Source organism: Micropterus dolomieu, linkage group LG22, assembly GCF_021292245.1.
Source record: "Micropterus dolomieu isolate WLL.071019.BEF.003 ecotype Adirondacks linkage group LG22, ASM2129224v1, whole genome shotgun sequence".
NCBI classification, from domain to species: domain Eukaryota; kingdom Metazoa; phylum Chordata; class Actinopteri; order Centrarchiformes; family Centrarchidae; genus Micropterus; species Micropterus dolomieu.
In genome coordinates, this window is record NC_060171.1 from 10,177,021 (window position 1) to 10,198,255 (window position 21,235).

Here is a 21,235-nt window from a genome sequence, read left to right on the forward strand (position 1 = left end):
ACAAGGAATAAAAGAAACCAACTTTACAATTCAGAATCAAATGTACATTAATTGTGTTAAATGAATGTCATAGGAAGAACATGAAGTTTTATTTCCCCATGCTTTTTGATGCAGGAACACCATAACTAGTAACACATATCCAGTAATAAAGGAAGATGTAAATTGGTGTGATGTGTGCCTCGTTTGGGCTGCTTCTTCCCCGCTCCTCTTCTCAGGAGAGAAAAGGTTATAAATGGAACAAACTTTGAGTTTACAAAATTCTGGAAGTCAATACAGCTTCTAAGAGGGACAACCGACTCAAGCTGAGCTGCTACACGGGAACAAATGGCCGAAGAAGTCCGGTCTGTTGGGAGCTCAAAAAAGGGAATGAGCTGGCTAAACTGTACATGGGTGCAAATGCATCTGAGCATGCTTCAGAGGGCTCCACAGAGAAACTGCACTGCCTCCCTTCTCATTTCTTCCAGAGCAACTTCACTGGCGATCTGAACTGCCAGGTGAAACAAAATGCTTTTGTTATTGGGGTTGATGCTAGATGCTATCACAAAAGCTCATCTAGCTTTAGATGAGGAATGTTATGGTACACTAGAAGGAATCAGGAGCGGACACACAGGGTGGTTAGCGTGAACACAAGCAAGGTTTATTGGGACGCAAAGAGAAGACCGGAGGTTCCGGGTTAGGGTTAGGGTAATAATTCCAGTCTTGGGGGTGGGCGTAGTCCAGGAGCGTAGTGAGGACGGACAGGCTGGCTGGCGGGCGGTGAGCGAACTTACAGGCGGCTCAGTAGGCGGTCAGGCAGGCAGCGACTCCGCACACGGGAGAGGTACTGACAGACGAGAGAACAGAGGTTAAACGGGATCACAAAAATACTTAACAAGACTTAGCAAAAATACCACTGGGGGTAATCTGGCGAAGAGTGGGAGGTAAACCGGAGTATTTATCTGCAGGAGTTGATGGTAGATGAGCCACAGTTGCGGAGAGCTGCAGGTGGGGATGAGCCAGGGCCAGACACGCCTACACACACATACACACACAGGACTAGACAGACCAGACAGACCAGACAGACAAACAGCAGGGAGGGGGAAACTGAGAAAATAATAAGAGAAGGGGAAGAGGCGAAGCCAAACCACAACAAGGAACTTCAATACAATACTCAATATTGATCAAATGTGATCGTAAATATTATATCATCATGCTTCCTAAATAACAGTGTTATTTCACAGGTGTTTCACATATAAAGTTGTTGCTTCATTTTCTGTAACTTACTTTCAGTCACTTGTATCAGTTCCTCTTTACCTCTTGCTTTTCCCTCACAAAGCTAATTTGTGCACTATCTCTTGACAGATCAAGAAACACGGTTTAGTGTACAACTGGAAAAATCTCAAATATAAGTTAATGGTAGTGTATGTCAATTGTTGCTGCTTCAAATCAACTATCTATCTATCTATCTATCTATCTGTCTATCTATCTATCTATCTATCTATCTATCTGTCTATCTATCTATCTATCCATCCATCTAAACTTTTATTATGTTTAGGCACTTGGTTGAGGTTAGGGAAAGATCAACTAAAAGCACAGTCTTTTTCTGATTCTGATTCTAATATTGTAACCATAATTGGGAAGATTTAGTACTATATAAACATAAATTCTAGGATACAGGGTTCATGTAAACTAATGAGTAGATCTTATTTAAACAGACATGTTTTTCAAGCATAAATTATTTATTATTTGTTGAGCCATATAAGTGTAAAGTTTGCTCTTGCACAAACTTAACTATGGAAATTTATGAAAAAAGGCTTGCACTCAATCAGGTTTTCTGCTTAAGCAAGATGTCTTTGATTTCACATACTTCTTTTAAGTTTTTTTTTTCTTCTTTTTCCTTAGTCCTTCCTGGAAATTTCAGGGCTGCTTAAAATGACAAACACATTTCTCACTGTGTGTGCACAGATATCCAGACATGCTGTAAAAAGATAAATATCAAGCTGTATAAATAAATAAAAAAATTCACTTTCAGGACCTGCCACCACGTCCTCAGATCCTAAGATCATAACTAATCTATGAGGTTCCTTTGCTGCTCTCAGATTTTTTTATTTCATCTACTTTTTAAAACCTTCACGTCACTTCCCTCAATCTACAGTATATCAAATTACTATACATATAGAACACCTAGGTCTTTTTAAGCCTATTCATTCTATTATCCATTAACTCAATAAATATCATTAAATACGGCATGATCGGGACCAAGTGACTGATTAGGCACTGATGATTTGCAAGGGATTTTATATGATAATGTATTCTTAACACCATATGTTCACACAAAGCCTATTTGACCCAGCTGGGTAAATCCTATTTTTAATCTGTTTACCTACATCTTTAAATAAAGTGCTATCACATCAACTACTTTTATCACTAGAAAAAATGGTTGAACATGCCGTGCAATTACAGTTTTTCTTGATTGCCTAAACACTATAACCAGGCCTTTGAGTGGAGAGCTTCATTTTGACCTGAAAATAGGAAGTTTAGGGAATTGAGTGAGAAGATTTGGTTTGTCCCCGCGATAAGCGGTTAACGATGGACGGATGGATGGATGGATATGGTTTGTGAGTAGAGTTTTGAGGAAAGGAGGCATAATTTCAAGAAATGTGTTTAAGCAATCGATAAAGCCAGTATTGTGACCTCAATAGGCATTCCTGACTGCATACATTTGAAGATTTCACACTCTCTTCAACAATCACACCTGACTACTTGAGAACCTATAATATAACTGCAAAAAATAATTGTACAGCACCTTTCATATAAATTAGTGCAATTCAGTTAAACTGAAAAAAAAAGTTAAACAATTTCTTACTAATGCTCACAACATGATATAATGATCTCAATTGTAACAGTAAATATACTGTAAAAAGTACTCAACTTGCTTTATGTTGACATCAAAATACACAGTGTATGCTTTCCTGAGACAAAATAATATGGGAAGCAAGTAATACTTGCTGTAAATAATTTCTAAAGCATTTGTGGCATATTATGAAATCCTTTATGTATGCATACTCTGTCGTTGTTCCCAGTAGAAAAGTATTTTTGGTTGTTTCTGAGCCATTGTCTTCTGAAGCCAAAAAATTTCGAGCTTGACTGAGTGAGAGCATGCGCGAGGAGAGAAGCTGCACATCATGTGTACAAGCAATGATTGACAGAGAGACCCCCTCCTGGCTCTAACTGGTTGTTTTGACCAGGGAGTGATGGATTCTTGCAAATGGCATTAGGAGCTATAGGAGCAGCCAGAGGAACCTGATTTTTTCCCACAGATTATCTGTTTTACGTACTACTGTCAGGATATAGTGACAGTTTTAGCAAATATGACCAAAAGTTATATTTAAATGTTCCCTACTGCAGCTTTAAAACAGGACTAGGAGGAAAAACATGCATTGGTGTCACCATAAAAATCATAACACAACGCAAGTACTAATTCAATTCAATTCAATTTTATTTATACAGCACCAATTCACAACAACAGTTATCTCATTGTGCTTTTCATATAAAGCAGGTCTAGATCACACTCTTTGTGAAATTATTTATAGAGACCCAACAATTCCCACCATGAGTCTGTCACCAAGCACTTGGCAACACAGGCAAGGGAAAAAATCCTTTTAAGAGGCAGAAACCTCAAGTAGAATGAGTGTTGCAGCGAGGGGCAATAGCATGAAACCCTTAAAGAGGTCTGATAACTCCACACACAGATGTGTGAGAGCACATGTTGAGTATTTTCACTGGAGTCGTGCGCTAGTGCCAGCTGGGAGAGGCATTGTCATTTGCATTCACGTACTTGTGAACAAAGAAAGATGAAAACGATCACGGCAGCCATGACTGCAAATTTATGTTCAACAAGTAGATCTTGTGACAAAAAAAGCTGGGATAAACTACATTTTTCATCCTCCCAGCTCAGATACTATAATATGCCATGCTTAAAACTATCCTGGAGACGCAGACACAAACACAGACTCAAAAACATGCATAATGGTCCACTGCCTCTTCCATCTTCTCATTGGCCATCTACCTGTCCTAAAACTTTCTCAACTAATAATGCCTTTGTTGCAGCCAAAGTTAAAAACAGCATGAATAATGGTTTATGGTTTATTATATGGAATGCAACTGGAAAATATTGTTTGAGGGTAGAATATAACACTCTGGATGTGGGCTCAGTTTACTCGAAATGTAAACTGGGATGGCATTTATGTGGAGTCTTCATACTTGATCAGCTCTCTGTAGATGGAATATAGTATAAACTGTGTCATGTGAAGTGTTATGTTTTGTTATCCAGGAGACCCAAAACCCTGACAAGGGATATAAAAGATCAGAACAGTGAGATTAATCCCTAATGTCAAAATGATCTGTGTTTCACAGAGACCCAGGCAAAGGGAGTGAGTTAGGCAGCCAATGGAGAGCTATTGGAGTTTCACTGGGATCCAGGTAGGTAGAGTGAGCTGTGCAGGCATCAGAGAGCTGGTGAGCCTCTGAATGGCAGGCAGGCTGAAACCTCAAGCAGGGAAATAAACTTGATGCATAAGCAAACACAATGTCAAGGCTAAAGTCAAACAACATAAATACTAGACAATACTTGAGTTTGGCTGTAGCATAAGTACCACAATGGTGACTGAACAATCTGGCAAGTTACGGAGTGAAGAGACAGGGTAGATCTACTGCAGGGTCTTGATCGCTGGAACAGGTGTGCAGGTTATCAGCAGCAGGAGAGAGAGACTGGAGCGCCATGGCGAGACAACACACACATAGAGGGAAAGAGGGGGAAAAAACAGTAGAAATGCAAGGAAATGAGGAGGTAGCACAGCCAGCCTCCGGCATGAAGAAATCTATTATTAAGCAAAGCTATGGTGATTGGTGGATTTGTTGGATTAATGACTCAATTTTAAAACTGTATTGCACTCTTTTTGGAAGCTACAGGGCATGATTTTGTGCATATGTTATCTAAAAAATAATGATACCACTTTCTAAAAATGTATTTTTTATAAGCAATAATGAATGGCTTTTGTAATGGTTAATACATATTTTCTAATGCTTCAGTTAGAAGCTTTTAAATCTGCTGTTATGTTACCAAGTCTGCTGTTAATAATGTTATTAAGTCATTGATATATGTTTTTTGCAAATGTTTTAAACTGACTAATACCCTGCCAAATGGAATTCATAGAAGGTGTGGTTTAAAGGTCTACTGTAGCAGGCTTCTTGATGGTAATTGGTAAATAAATGGTAAATGGCTACATTTATTTAGCACTTTTATCTAAAGTGTTTTACAAGTGTTTTTTTCATTCATTCATGCACGCACTCACTGATGAATTTAAGAGTTAAAAAGACAGCTGGAGGGATTTTTCAGACTTGACAACCCCAATGTTTTGCCCTTAATGGCTTATAACTAATCTTTAAAACATTAGCAAATGATTTATTACTGCTCCCCTCTAGACCTCTCATAGATTTTTTAAAGATTCTTTTTATTACTTAAAATTGGGCTAAAATACAAATCCATTTACATTACATTACATACAATTTTTTTTAAAATGATTTAACTGTCCACGTATGTGGACACCATGCAACAAAGAAGTAAAACGCCACACCTGACAATATGGAATATTATGTTTTTTTACGTCATGTTATGTATTGTCATGTCTATGTATTCAAGCTCAATAGTTGAACTAACAATGAATTGAATTAACAATAAAACACACATTTTAGGAACAAATATAGTAAAAACACTCACTCACACAATGATGGTATTTATAACTGTAGTTACATACATGCAGAAAACCAGTAGCATTTTTTTATCCTTATCTAACTTCATGTTGAATCCTCTCAATTTTAACATATCAACATCTAACATGTAACAGATTACATAGTTTTAGTTAAAACTGAATTCTTTACATTATGTGAGTACAATACTTATTCTTATTTCTTGTTAAGGCTGCAAAGCAGTCAAAAGTTGCCATTTAATGCTGCATTATGCACCTTTGCATTGTTAATTATGTTCATATGTCTGTTTTATTATGATATAATACAATTCATCACATCTTTGATAAAGCAGAATAGATATACTTGCATATTACAGAAAGAAAACTTGTTGCATGACGTCCACTTACGTGGACAGCTGGTGTATAAAAACTACATTTTACTCTAAATTTGAATTTATAAAACATCAACTTATTACTAATACTTAACTGTACTACTAGTTTTTGTGGTATTTAGCACATGGCCATCACAGTCGGCCATCTTTGATTGATGAGGTCATCATACAATAAATATTTGTAAAACAAGAGAGTGACCACTGTTACAGTGTTGCTATCAATCAACTGACACTGTCCTCAAATGACTTGGAGAACATAACCATGATATAGTAACCCAAAATGGAGTTAAAATAACTGTCCACAGATGTGGACACCATGCATGAAAGGGCTAGACTCGCCTTCGAATAACAATCTGTGTCTGATACATTTTTTTCCACACCAATAGATCATTTACCTACTTAAAAAAAATCTGCATCTACTCTGTCTCTCAGAATTTATGAACATGCAAATATTTTTCAAGTTCAATAGAGATGTCTACTACTTCACTAAAAGGTCAATTATCAGTGCATACATGCTGGAGGCTTCATGTTTCACCATGACACTTTTGTGGTCATACATACACAGCTAAAAATGTAATTTAAGTTGAGCACAATCCCTATGAGGGAAATTTGTGATTTTGGGCCTTAATAAAATAAATAAAATTGACTTGACACAGCAGATGAATGTTAAAACAGACTTTTAGTGTCAAACTTACCAATAGGATGAAATCATAATTTCAAATATTACAGTGCATAATGTCAAATTATCTTCTGCCTCTTTTTCACATTGAAGTTCAAGACTGTTATTTATCCCTGTAGGGCAGTTGGTTCTGTGGCAATAGCAGTAAAAATAACAGAGGATGAGACACACAATATTTAATTGAATTTTTATTAAATTAAAAGAATACACATTCATAACCAATAACCAAACATAATAAAACACTGTTTATATCTGTTAGTTTTGGCTAATTGTTGTCTGAAGGCAGGAACTTCAAGTGCAGGGGGTGGTTACTCTCAGATATTATAAATTTTGCCTTCCTTAACAACTGTTTCTGTATAGTTCAGTTGGACTTTTCAGATAGAAAAGTCTACTAAGAAAACATTACTAAGAATGTTTTTTTTTTTCATTTTAAGAATAATGCCAGAGTGCGACCATTTCTCTCTCAAGCCAATACAGAGACGCTTTCCAGAATCTCCAAGTCAACTGGTAATAGCCTTTTAATTGTGCCTAAAGTCTTAGACAAAAACTCACTCAGTGAGGCGTCCTTTTATTATTATGGCCCACATCTGTGGAACAGCCTTCCTGAGGACTTGAGGACAGCAGAGAACATTGATATTTTTAAAAGCAATCTAAAGAAGCTGAATTGTATTTATTTTATTTTATTTATTCAATTATTTATTTATCTATTTACTTACATTATAGTCTGTTTTACTGATACAATGTTTTATTCTATTTTATTCTCCTTGTTCCCATTTTTATTCTCTTATTTTTCAGTTTTATTTTTAGAATTTTATTGCTATCATTTATTTTTATCTTTATTTTACTTTCCTTTTAATACCTTGCTCTGTGTCTAGTTTCCTTATTGCAAATTTTATGCTGGTAGTAGCCATTATTGATAGTGTTTCCTCACCTCGTGTTTTTATTGTCTTTTACTTTAAATTTCTCCCTACTTTGTGTGTGTGTGTGTGTATGTGTGAAGCACTTTGTGCTACATGGCTTTTGAATGAAAAGTGCTATCCAATTAAAGATTAATTGATTGACAGAGTGCCAATAGTTTTGCAACTGGCTTTCATCAGCCTTGTTGATGAGGACACAGCCTTGGGGGGAGCCAGTTGATGTTCAGACAGTCCAGAGAGAAGTTCATTTATGCTCACTCTCTGACTCCTGTTAGTCCAGATCACAATGTTCAACCCAAAGAGCTCTGTGAGCTCCTGCACCAGGTGGGATTGCATGGTGTTGAAAGCAGATCAAAAGTCTAAAAACAACAATCTTGCGTGTTTTTTACCACTAAGTGCTTATCTATGAAGTTTTTGGTTTGATATGCAAATTGTTGAGGGTCAAGTAGATGTCCAGTCCTGCTTAGAAGTTTTTTTCAGTTTTTCAAATGACGGTCTTTTTGGGCCGGCTTTTTTGGCAATGAGATCCATTTCCATAATAAAATTGATCAGCACAGTGGATCGGCATAGAGCTCGCAGAATTATTAAGCAATTCTGCAATAGTGTGCAGAATTAGGCAACAAACCAAAATAATTTCTAACAGTTAAACCTCTTTTTGGCCTATTTTACCTGAAGAAATGAAGCTGCCTAATAATCAAGCACACCTTGATACATTTCACCTGAACTCCAATGAGCCTTCAAGTTTATGTGGTATGGAGTTGGAAAATGTGATCAGAAATAATTATTCGTTCAGAATTCTTACTTGCCTAATAATTGTGCATGCAATACAGATAAGGGAGAGATGAAATGACTGGAGCTCAGTAGAATAACTTTTAAAGCAGCAGTTTAAAAAAAAAAAAAACAAAGGTGTGAACTATTTTGAATACAACTTGCCTAAGAACATTGATGTTGAGCAATTGTTGCATCATTGCACATATTTATAGCATGTATTTTTTTTTACCTTTAGGTAGTGGAACATTTCCTGCACTATCCTCTTATATTGAATGAGACATATTTAGAGAGAATGTTCAATGTCAAAATGTACATACTCGAAAGTGAAGATTAATCCCCGTTTGCTTACTGTACACAGTAAATGGAGCTATCCTGTATAACTTTCACTTCCCTACTGGGGATGGTTTGAACGAAGGGTATTAAAGAGTTCAGCATCCTGTTCGCTCCGTGCTCTTCTAGCCTGGGTGCATAACGAGAGCAGCAGATGTTGGTCAAGATTACAGCTAGATTACATTGTTAGAGCTGCTTTCCTCTTCTCCCTGGGGCACTTGTTCAGTTCTGTCACCAAAAGATGAGAAGTGGTCACCAGTCTGTATGAGAACACTGAAGCTGAACAGGAAATAAAAAACATGTTTTTCCACCCCTCAGGTCAAGAAACTTCATATTTTCTGTTTTTTTCTTGTTGTAATGATGTGGAGAACCTAATGTCTGAACAAAAGTCACAGGCAGAGATTGGACAGTTTGATTTCCTTTCCTCTAAATTGTTCTTTAATGTCTGCTGGTAGTTTTGATGAATGGAATTCCCTTCAGTTTTCAGTTTAAACTCACAGATATTAAAAGGGCCCTAGGTCACCGATAAAAACAGGCCTTGCTTACTGAACTTTATTGAGTCACTTCTCTTGAAGAAAGAGGACCCCAGAGTCACCATTGGGATTGTGAAGGGTGAATCGGGAAGTTTTTTTTTTTATATGAGATATGTTTGGGTTGTCCTCTAGAACCTAAGTCTGCGGCTATTTTCGGCACAAAGCCCTTTAAAAAGCCCAGGTCACCTCATCCACCACAGAAAATGTGCACTTATTCAAAGGAATATGTCAACACGGTTTATTAACTACAAGCCCAGGCGTTATCTCAGTGTTCTTAAAGGTTCAATCCTACAGTCCATAATAAAAACCTGATCAAGCTTATGAAATAAATTAAACTTAAATGGATTCATTCTAAATACATTTAAAAAAATTTACAGATGTTGTATCATCTGTAGCATTGTGATTTAATGTATATTTATTTGGATTATTTGGATTTATATTTATAGATTTTCTAGATTTTAATCACTTCCGCTCAATATATATTCTTTCTTTTTTATGTACATTTTTGTATAGTGTCACGGCTGTCGCTGTCACCTTTGTGTTTCCCCCTTTTCTGTCTCACCTCTACCAAGTAGGCTGTGTCCCTGTGGATTGAAGACCCGCCTCATCCACCCTCCTTTTGTTTGTTGTTACCTGTCTGCATCCCCAGTTACCAAATAAAGTTACTGTTTTAAGATCTATACCAGTTTTGCCTATATGTTTATGGCCCCCACTCCCCTAGACCAACAGAGGGGCGTAATATACAGTATATGGGTGCTCGTGCGGGATTCTCTTTCTAGAGGAATCCCAATTGGCATTAATTGGTTCTTGGTAACATTTGAGTGACTAGCTTGACAGTAACGAGGCATAGCTTGCCTGATTCAGGGAATCATGGCAGCTGAGTTTGAGGTGTTTCTAAAACAGCCCTCAGTAGAGAAATTTAATGTGTCGGAAAGACGAGTTGCTCCAGTTAGCAGCCCACTTTGGCATCTCGGTTCCCAAAACCATTCTTAAAAGGAGTTGAAGCCTGTGCTATTATTGGCATTAGTTGAGAGGGGGATACTTGTAGTGCCAGAACCGCCCCAGAAAGAGCTCATGTTCCCAGTTGCTGGTTCAGCTGCCAAAGGGGAACTCAGGCCCGGCCCTGCTATGGACGTAGCAGACTCAGACAAAGCAGGTGAAAGGCCGGCGATGCCGTTCATGCTGCCCAGGATTGATCCGTCCTCTGCCAGCAGTTCTCGTTCGCTAGAAGCATGGCTCAAGGTACGCCTTGCCAGTCTCCAGTATGAAGCACAGGACAGAGAACGTCAGAGGCAACTCCAACTCGAAGTGAGGAGAATGGAGATTGAGGCAGACCAGGTGGTGAGACAGCGGAAGTTGGAGCTAGAAAGCGCCAACGCAGCTATGGCTGGTGGGGCCGCGGGTTCTGGTGGTACAACTTCTCTCCCCTACTCATCCAAATTGGACTCGGTAAGTCCCGGATTTGATGTCGGCAAAAATATTGCTTTGGTACCGTTGTTCCGAGAGGCTGAAGTGGACTCTTACTTCCAAGTTTTTGAGCGAATAGCTTTAGCATTAAAATGGCTGCTTGAGGTTTGGTCGCTATTGCTGCAATGCAAACTACAGGGAAAAGCTCAGGAGGCTATAGCTGCTCTTTCTGTAGAGGACAGTGCAGACTATGAAACAGTTAAGTCAGCAATTTTGCGAATTTATGAGTTAGTGCCCGAAGCTTACAGGCAAAAGTTTCGGTCACATAAGAAGCCGGCAACGCAAAGTTACACGGAGTTTGCCCGAGAGAAAGCCATTCTCTTTGATCGGTGGCTTGCGTCATCTAATGTAGCTGAGTTCAGTTCACTTAGAGAACTTTGTCTAATAGAGGAGCTTCAACGCTGCCTACCTGAATGCATAGTGATGTACTTAAATGAAAAAAAGGTGTTAACATTATCTGCTGCAGCTGATGAGTATATGCTAATTCACAAACCAGCGTTTCTTCAGGTTGTAGACAGTTCCCGTCATGTAAACCTACCTCAGACTAATCCTCCTAGGAATCCCAGTCTGAAGGAAGAAGAGCGTCATTGTTATTACAGTCATAAGAGGGGACATGTTATTGCTGATTGTGTGATTTTGAAACGCAAAGACCGGTCGTCTTCGCATGTGTCTCAGCCCAAGGGTGTCGGATTAATTAACAATCTACAAAGCCCTGAGTTAAACTGTGACAACCAAAGTGAGGTTGATCCCTGTTTTCGTCCATTTGTACACAAAGCACTTACTTCGCTTACAGGATTGCCAGCAGTCTGTTAAAGTGTTACGAGACACGGCCTGCTCCCAATCGGTTTTGTTAGCTTCCGTGCTACCCTTTTCAGTTGAACCCGCCTCTGGATTCAGGTCCGTCTTAAGGGGCATTGAAATGGATATGCGCCTCGCCCTGTGCATAAGGTGCACATTCAGTCCGATCTAGTCAGTGGGTTTTTCCCAGTAGCAGTGTATGATGAGCTTCCCATACAGGGTGTTGTGTTGCTCATGGGAAATGACATAGCCGGGGGTTTCTCCAACGTTGGAAGTCTTGGATGTACCAAGAGACCCTGCCTGCTGCGCAGAGTCGCCCAAGGTATTTCCAGCCTGTGTCGTCACTCGTGCGCGGGCACGCCGGATGACATGTGATGATGGGTCAGATATTTCGCTAGCTGATAGTGTTTTGTAAGCCTTTGCAGATAGCTGATTCAACTCCCGTGAAGGAGCCAGTGTCAGTGGAGAGCGAGGCGGAACTGTCCTCTTCCTCCCCACCACTGCCAGCTACAAGAGAACGCTTGGCTGTGGCTCAGAGAGGATCCAACCTTACAGGCCTGCTTCAAGAATGTGGTGAGTGACAGCAATGCAGCAAGTGGTGAAAAAGTAGTGTATTACGGTATAGCTTTTGATGCGGATTGGCAACGCGTGTATCAGATTGTAGTGCCTTCAGTTTACAGACAGCATGTCTTATCTGTCGCCCACGAAAGTAAATGGTCAGCGCACTTAGAAGTCACTAAGACTTATCAGTTAGTGTTGAGACATTTCTTCTGGCCTGGGTTGAAGACAGATACAGCTACATTTTGCCGTAGTTGTCATGTATGTCAGGTGACAGGGAAGCCTAATCAAAAAGTTTCCCCTGTCCCTCTACATCCCATACCTGTGATTGAAGCACCTTTTGGCAGAGTGATTATCGACTGCGTAGGTCCGTTGCCACATACTAAGAACGGTAACCAGTATCTGTTTACGATCATGTGTGCGGCTACTCGCTTCCCTGAGGCTGTCCCCCTCCGAAACATCACTGCAAAGAACATAGTCAGGGCTCTAACTAAATTCTTCAACTTTCGGTTTACCTCATGTAGTACAGTCAGCCCTGCCCAGCTTGTGTTTGGACACACTCTCCGTGGTCCTCTGCAAACATTGCATGACCAGTTTCTGTCGTTGCAGTCTGTTCCTGGACACAACGTGCTCAATTATGTAAGTCAGTTCCGCGAGCGACTGCACAGAGCTAATACTCTCGCTAAGCACATGTTAACTACCGCACAAATTGTTATGAAACGAAATTACGATCGTTCCGCTGTAGAATGTAACTTCAGTGTAGGAGACAAAGTCTTGGCATTACTTCCGGTACCAGGTATCGCGTTGTCCGCCAAATTTTCAGGGCCCTATGAGGTTCACAAAAGCGCGTTGTCCCGTCTACCCAGGTTCTCGTCTCCCTAATTCAGAGGCGATTGAGGCGTTACCTACCTGCTTACCACATCTATCCCCTGCTCAAAGGCAGGATGTGATAGGTTTAGTTACTCAGTTTCCAAGTTGGGTCCTACCTGGAATGTCACTGAACAAAGTGTTAAAGCATGATGTTGAACTTACCAACCCGCGACCCATTGAGCAGCACCCGTACCGCGCAAATGTAATGAAGCGTGATGTAATGAAAGGAGAAGTAGAGTACCTCCTTCTGCATGGCCTCACCAAGCCTAGCTCTAGTCCGTGGAGTTCACCATGTCTTGAAGAAAGCAAGGCTGATGGTTCACTGAGATTTATCACCGACTTTAGAAAAGTTAATGCGGTCACAGTGCGTGATTCGTATCCCTTACCTCGGATGGAGGATTGCGTTGATACCCTCGGTACTGCCGTGTTTGTGAGCAAACTAGACCTTTAAAAAGGATACTGGCAGGTCCCTCTTACTGAGCGTGCGTCTGAGGTCTCAGCCTTTGTGACTCCCGATGACTTTTTACAGTACACTGTAATGCCCTTTGGAATGTGTAACGCTCCAGCTACTTTCCAGAGGTTAGTTAACACAGTGTTAGCCGGTGTTAGAAATTGTAATGCTTACCTAGATGATCTTATTGTCTACTCGGATACGTGGGAGGGTCACATGTCCACCCTCTCCGAAGTGTTTTCTCGCCTTGCTCAAGCCGACCTTACCATAAATCTCGCTAAGTGTGAGTTTGGGAAGGCCACCTTGACCTATCTAGGCCGACAAGTCGGTCAAGGTCAAGTTCGTCCAGTAGAGGCAAAAGTGGAAGCTATTGCCTGAAGTCCAGTTCCAGCCTCTCGTAAAGGCGTTGCGCTCGTTCCTCGGCCTGGCTGGTTACTACGAGCTTTTTGTAGGAACTTCTCATCCGTGGTCGAACCGTTAACTAGGTTAATTAGCCCTAAAGCAGACTTTGTGGTCCCCAGAATGTCAAGTCGCATTCGATAGTGCTAAATCTCTCCTCTGCCACTCTCCCGTCCTGGCTGCCCCCAACTTGTCCAAGTTGTTCAAGCTGGAGGTGGATGCCAGTGCCGTAAGAGCTGGTGCCGTGCTTTTGCAGGAAGATGTAGAGGGTATAGACCATCCTGTATGTTACTTCTCAAAGAAGTATAACCGCCATCAGCTTAACTAGTCGCTGTCACCTTTGTGTTTCCCCCTTTTCTGTCTCACCTCTACCAAGTAAGCTGTGTCCCTGTGGAATGAAGACTCGCCTACTTCCTGGTTTCTGTGGTGCTGACTTCAGTCCCACCCATTGGTTCCCTCTGTTCCCGCTCAACCAATGGCTGGTCACCACGTCAGGATTACCTCCTGCTCATAAGGAGAGCCCACCAGTTGCTCGAGGCAGCTTGTCACAGCCACTTGACTTGTGTGCCGCTTGTATTGACTGTGTACCTTGTTAGTTAGCTCTGCAGTGTTTAGTGGAGAAATTCCCTTAGGTTTGTGGTAGTCTATTGGTGGTTATGTTTAGTAGCCAGTAATCACAGTATCTCGAGTATTTTTGGTTTGTGTGCATTCACCAGCATGTGGTTAACAAAAGGGTGTAGTTAGGGCCAGAGTCCACACTGACCGCCACACGTAGTATCTTGTGTTAGTTTTCATCAGGTGTAGTGGGTGCTGTGCTCTTTGTGTTTTTTAGTAAGAATTAACTGTTTAAATATACAGTTAGGTACAGTCCTCCTTTTGAGGACCTCTTTATTTTAACTTGGTTTGTTATTTTCACAGCACCCTCATCCACCCTCCTTTTGTTTGTTGTTACCTGTCTGCATCCCCGGTTACAAAATAAAAGTTACCGTTTTAAGATCTATACCAGTTTTCCCTATATTTTTATGGCCCCCACTCCCCTAGACCAACAGGGGGGCGTAACAATAGTCATTACAGTTTTTCTCAGTCGCTTTGGTGCATTTCTTGAATCATCCTTAACATTTGCAAAACAGTAAGTGCGTTTTTCGAAACGGGTAGTACAAACGGCAGAACACAGAGGATTACCTGCAAAAGCCCATAACTTGCTCAAAATCCTTAGTCTATCTCTCAAAAGCAAATCTTTATGTCATTGAACTTGTCAGTGCCATCAGAATGACAAGTCCTTGTGTCTTTATGAACAAGCAAGTCAAAATGTTTAGCCATCTTGTCAGTATAACAGTGTACACTGTAAGTTTTTATTATTATTATTTAGTATTTTCTGATGTACATTTTGGCTAAGATTTTGATGACAATGATTGAAAATGCACAAGGCTGCACTTTCTTTTTTGTATGGCATATATCACTTTCACCAGTACAAAGTTATACATTGCAGGAGAGAGGACAGAAATCACAGCTATGCTTTTACTGTTCGTACTGTAATTTGTTGACACAGCATGTCATTGTAAGAAGAAAAGAAAGACAGGACTGTTGCCTGTAGTGTCACAGATTCTCTTCCACATCACAACAGATATCTTCATCAATTCAGGACACATTTCCCAAAAAATTCTTGTATGTATTGGTTAGCTCACAGGACTCATAGGTTTAAGGTTTTGTGCTCAATTCTCACTGAAGACTAAATTTTTCTTTTTTATGTTTTTCGTAATCCTCTTCAACAAAGTTCTTATGAAAAGACTGTTTCACATGCTCACATTACTGTAAAGTACGTGCTGGACTCTTGGTCCACATCCATCAACCTATGGACTTTTCATTTCCCCATCATTCCCAGGCAGAGGAAATTCCTTCTCATTCAGGGGAATCCATGTAACGTCACACATTTCTTGACGACTTTCGGAACCTTTGAAATAGCCGTCAAGGAAATGTGTGATTGGATTCCCCTCAGTCTCTTCATAGCAAATTTGCTGAAGAGGATAATACACACAAAAGAAGAAAAAGAAAATCAACAAGAACAGGAATCAAACTAATCAAACTGAACCCTGTGCTCTACCAACTGAGCTAACCAGTGACACTGGTAATTGCTTTGAAATTATCCTAAAGAAACACACCTGCCAGCCCTTGTATTCAGCTATGGTTTGTTATCTCGTGATCACGAGAAAATTAATTATCCTGTTCTCAGGGGAAAACAACATTCGCTTTATATATTACTTCTCACTGTGTATTGTTACTGTTTACTGGTATTGAGTATTGGTATGAGTGTTGCTATTGTGATGTTGTTGTGGTCTATTCTTACTTTGTTTATGGTCCTTAAGAAACAACATTTCATTTAGCTGGAGTATATACTTGTAGGCAAAGGATATGAATAAAGTATTTTAACTTTGATTTTTGATAACATGTTCAAACATTTTGCATGTAGTGACTAATGCAATGAACTTATGCCTAGATGTTTTAGGAGGTAAGATTATTCAACAGACTTGTATAATTCATTGTGATCAGCAGGACATAAGCAATTGATAATGTAGGAAACAGCAGACAATTGTACATAATCATTTGCATCAGTGTGTCAAGTCATTTGCAATTTGTTCAAAACATTGAGAAAGTGCTTTTATGATGTGCACAAGTGATGAGATGATGTGGAGGTTGAACAATTCGTTTTGAGAATTTCAATTCTGATCTGAGAAATACACCAAAGCGACTGAGAAAAACTGTAAGTCACTGATGATCAGTAGTTTTGTTTTGTGCCAGTGAAGTTTTCAGGCAATTACAATGCAGAGACTATAATAGCTCAGCAAAAATATTAAATTATGTGGGGAAAAGAAAGACTTCTAATGCATGATTAGTTGTCGTTGTGAGGACCCCCACTCTCTTCTAACCTACAGAGAAGTTGATCTTTAAAACATAGCATCACTGTGACATTGGTGTGACCAGTGGCAAATTGTTTGTTATCAACAAGCTTTAAGTTGGTATTTATTAAAAGCTTTACTTTCTGACAACCAACTTTTTGTGCCACCAGTCACCAGTCCTGGTATCCCAGTTATGATCTGGTTTCCACTGGTTATGGTTTGTGCATTTAAACACTGTATACTGATTTCAGAAACATGAAAAGCCCATATCTTAATCAGTGATGATGAACAACCTTAGACTGTATATAAAAAGTGAACAACACACTGATGATCTACACACTGAAATGAAACTGAAAGTTAAGCAGGTGCAGAAGCATGTGTGGGTGTTAAAGACACAGTCACCCTTTTCCAACTTCACCCATGTTATAAAGCCATTGATGCAAGCAAATATACTGTATGCCTTTAACAAAACTTTCAACAGAGAAGCAGTGCCCTTTTTTATTTTCCCAACTTCCTTATATCTCATGTGACCTATATTGCTGCACTGCTTTGTGTTTATTATCTGCAGGTATGACAATACTTTATTTTTTCTAGCTGTCCTTAGTGAGACTAATATGATGATTTCTATCAAGTTTTTGAAAAGACAGCTTTGCTTTTTAACAAATTGTATTGAGTGTTTTACAATACAGCACAGTTGTTTCAAACGGTTTTCAAATTACTGTACAAATTAAATTACTGCACTATTATGTTAGCTACTATTATGAAGTGTATTATTCAAATACACTTCAGTAATGCAGTACAGCGCTTTATATAAAATATAGCTCAGTATAGTTCAAATTACAATTAGGCTGTAGCCTAAAACAGTATGTGCTTTTTTACAAATACAGTAAAAACCAGTGCTTGAAGTAGCCTATGCCGAGTTTTGCCTGCCTGCGAGAATTGCATGCACCTCCAAATACTGCTATTAAACGCTATAATATGTGGGGTTTATCAATGGCGATAAGTGATTCGTGAATGAAGTATTTATTTTATTAACGTTTAGAGTCTTTAATATTTTAATACACTTAGTAGAAGTACCATTCCTTGACAGTCAGTAAATATAGCCTATGTGGTGATAATACCGTTTAATCAATGAGCACAGGAAAATGTCTGGAAAGGACCTAAAGAGGGGGATGCATAATTCGGCAGATCAAATGTTGTTGGCTACCTGCCGAGATTTGTATCAACCTCTTTTCTCAGCATAAATGACTGTTATCACCCGTGAGGGCATGCAATTCTCGGCAGGCAGGCAGAATTCGGCATAACACCGGTACTCCGTGAACTCTTATAAGTCCCTTCTTAAAACATACTTTTATAGGAGAGCCTTTCCCGATCTTATTTGACTTTATTTTATCCCTTTTATTGTATTGTATTTTACTAATTTTATATTAATTTTTCATGCTCTTATCTTGTTTTTTTGTATTATTCTTTACACTTGCTAAAGCACTTTGTAACTTGTTTTTGAAAAGTGCTCTACAAATAAGGATTATTATTATTATTATTACTCTCCTCAGCCCTCTCCATATCAGGGCGCTACGTGACGCTCATCCTTTTCCTGTTCTGCTAAACTCTGTTGGCGGAGAGAGACGAGGGAGAACAGAAGCTCGGGTGCCTTTCAAGCAGACATGTGCTGAATGTAGCTCGTCAATGTCACTTGTCGTGAACCGACCAATCACAGCCTGGATGGGGCGTGACATTTAAAAGTATCGACAGATAGGTGTCATTTACACTGGGGACGCTGGGGACGCGTCAGTATCCGAATGTCTCCATCAGTTTTTGAAAGCTTTTGTTAAAAATGTTCTAAAAAACAGCACCAAGAAATGTTGAGTAACAAATGAAACAATGCACAATAGGGAAACATGCAATGCAGCTGAAATATAGAAGAAACAAATGTGCATTGTCCAAAAGCTGATTACTGAATTATATTCCATTACATTTTCAATATTTGAATTCACCTGTCACCTTAATTTTGTTTCCCTTCATATAAATAAAGACATTTCCTCCATAAACTGATGCAGAAAATGTGTTCATAAAGCAGGAAATTAAGTGATTAATGCGCAAAGTCCTTAAAGTTATAATATTTACTTGTGGTTGGTCTTGTGGTTGAGGATAGAGTGGGGTGGGGAGTACTGGCACCTATTTTTTTCCACTTCAAGCACTGGTAAAAACAGTAGTGCAAAGCTTGGTGGTGGTTTCAGTGCATTTCTAAACTTGAAATAAAGTGTAGGCTAACAATCCCAAACTGGTAGCAGAGTTTGAAAAGTGCTTGCTGTTGGTGGGAATTGTTGTGTTTCAGTAAATAATATCACAGAGTACGGTCTAGACCTGCTCTTTTATGAAAAGTGCTATAAGATAACTGTTGTTGTGATTTGGTGCTAAATAAATAAAATTTTATTTAATTTAATTGAAATCAAACATATTTAAACAGCATTTGTATAGAAATGATTCTGTCCCAAGCTTTTTGATCTATTTTGGAAGACAACAGAAAACACAGTGGCTAGGCAATACTTTTACTTAAATAGCTGTAGCTTTATAGTTGCACATTATGGTAAATAATATCATTTGTAATAGATGCTTCTTCTCACCTCTTTAGATAATGGAGCCAATGAATTCACTTGAGACTGCAGACTCGCAGCCTGCTGTCCCACTGTCTCCCTCTATTTGTGTTCCTCTCACACTGAGAGATGGTGAGTGTTACCATGTCTTCGTTAGCTACAGCAGCACTGACTACCAGTGGACCCACTCCCTCATCAACCAGCTGGAGTCCTGGGGCATGCAGGTCTGCTTCCATGACCGTGACTTCACTCCTGGCCGCACCGTGTGGGACAACATGTCCAACTGCATCCAGGAGAGCCAGAAGGTCTTGCTGGTTCTCAGCAAAGAGTTTGTGAGGAGCCGCTGGTGTCTCCTGGAGGCTAACATGTCACTGTTAAGAGACTGCCTGGAGAGGAAGCCCATCATCCCAGTGCTGCTGGAGCGAGGGGTCTCTGTTCCTCTCCACCTCTGCCACCTCACCTACCTGGAGGGCAACGACCCTGACTTTATGAATAAACTACTCAAGGTGATCTGCACGTCCAACCAGCAGCTTCAAGGGTCCACTGTGATGCCCTTCCAGCCTCCGTCTATATACAACGGTAAGGCCCTGCAGCCTTTGACTGCTGTCAATGATGAGGAGCTCTATAAATGGGATTCTGGTCAGTTCAGTGACATGGAGGTGCCAGACCAACTGCGCCTGATCGTTGAGGACCAAGAGAAGTACAGAACGGCTGTGAGGATGATTAATAGTGTCTCGCAAAATAAAGTGTGGCTGCGCCAACTTTGGGTTAGGGTATTGATCTACATTAGTGGTGTAATTTTTTTTTTCATCTTTGTAGGATTTTCTATATATATGACAATTGGTAGCATAGTGCTTCTAAGTGAAAACAAAAACCTTATTGGAGTAAGGGTGCTCACTAGTTTTAGTTTCTTCTGTGTTCCATTGGGGTTGATTATTCAGATTAGTCTCTGGAAGAAGGATGATGAGAAGTACATAGTGAGGGAGATGCAGAAAGTCATAGGTCAAGCAAACACAATCCTCTCTGCGGAGAAGGTGTTAATGGGCTGTCGGTCCAATTCAAAAATCTATCTGGTGTATGTTTCTCTGGACAGTTGCAAAGAAGAGTTTGCAGGAACATTTTCAGAGCAGGATGGTGCTGAAGATATGTTTCAAAAAGCTCTGATGTTCTTCTCATCAGGTTACGCCTGCTGCCTTGCTAAAAGACACTTTCCCTTTCCCCAGCCCAGCTCCACTGGTCACCTGGAGCGAGGGGTGTGTTTCTGTCAGTATGTCTCCGAGCAGCTGAAGACAGGGCAATGGGAATAGAAGTAATAGTATGGACCTGCAATTAACGAGTAGGTCAGTGCTGGACAAACACTATTAGGAATATTTTTATAAAGACAGCAACATTTTATATTAATTCCCTATTTATGGCATATAATTTGCCATAAATTTAAGCCTAAAAATGCAGAACATGTTTACATCTGTTTGGGACAAAAAATGGATGGTGTTAAATCCAATACAGTAAAGGCTACTTGTTTTGTTTGTCACCTCTCTGTTAACATGTCAGACTGTATAAATAGGGACTGAGTGATTGATCTGGCTGACATAATCACATGTTGTGAAAAAGGTGGTTTACTTTGTGATAGATTTTAGTCACTTACTAGAAAATCACATACTTATGCTTAGGTGTTATTCAGTAACGCTTTTCTCCGATGCTCATACAGCACTAGTGTACACTTTTTCTCTTGCCTGAAAGACAACTTGAGCTAAGACCAGTTTATCCAGCAGGGTTTGGGTAAAGTATAAAGGCAGCAGAAAAAGTGGAAAACTCTGATATCTTTGTAAACATATACACATGTTTTTATATTCTGC

At 39.7% G+C, this 21,235-nt stretch overlaps 1 protein-coding gene across 1 annotated transcript; it reads left to right on the forward strand.

The window, feature by feature from the left end:
* The first annotated feature begins 344 nt into the window (after nucleotides 1–344).
* On the forward strand, nucleotides 345–20,686 carry LOC123961558. Its single transcript, XM_046037048.1, has 4 exons — nucleotides 345–494; nucleotides 4,396–4,461; nucleotides 19,418–20,092; nucleotides 20,321–20,686. Exons 2-4 carry the CDS (start codon nucleotides 4,429–4,431, stop codon nucleotides 20,684–20,686), a joined length of 1,074 nt encoding a protein of 357 aa, XP_045893004.1. The 5' UTR covers nucleotides 345–494; nucleotides 4,396–4,428.
* Nucleotides 20,687–21,235: the final 549 nt, after the last annotated feature.

Coding starts and splice junctions, on each gene's coding strand:
- LOC123961558 (XM_046037048.1), top strand. CDS start 4,429: ATGGAGAGCTATTGGAGTTTCACTGGGATCCAG. Junction 4,462..19,417: donor GGAGTTTCACTGGGATCCAG/GTAGGTAGAGTG, acceptor TCACCTCTTTAG/ATAATGGAGCCAATGAATTC. Junction 20,093..20,320: donor AAGAGAAGTACAGAACGGCT/GTGAGGATGATT, acceptor TTGATTATTCAG/ATTAGTCTCTGGAAGAAGGA.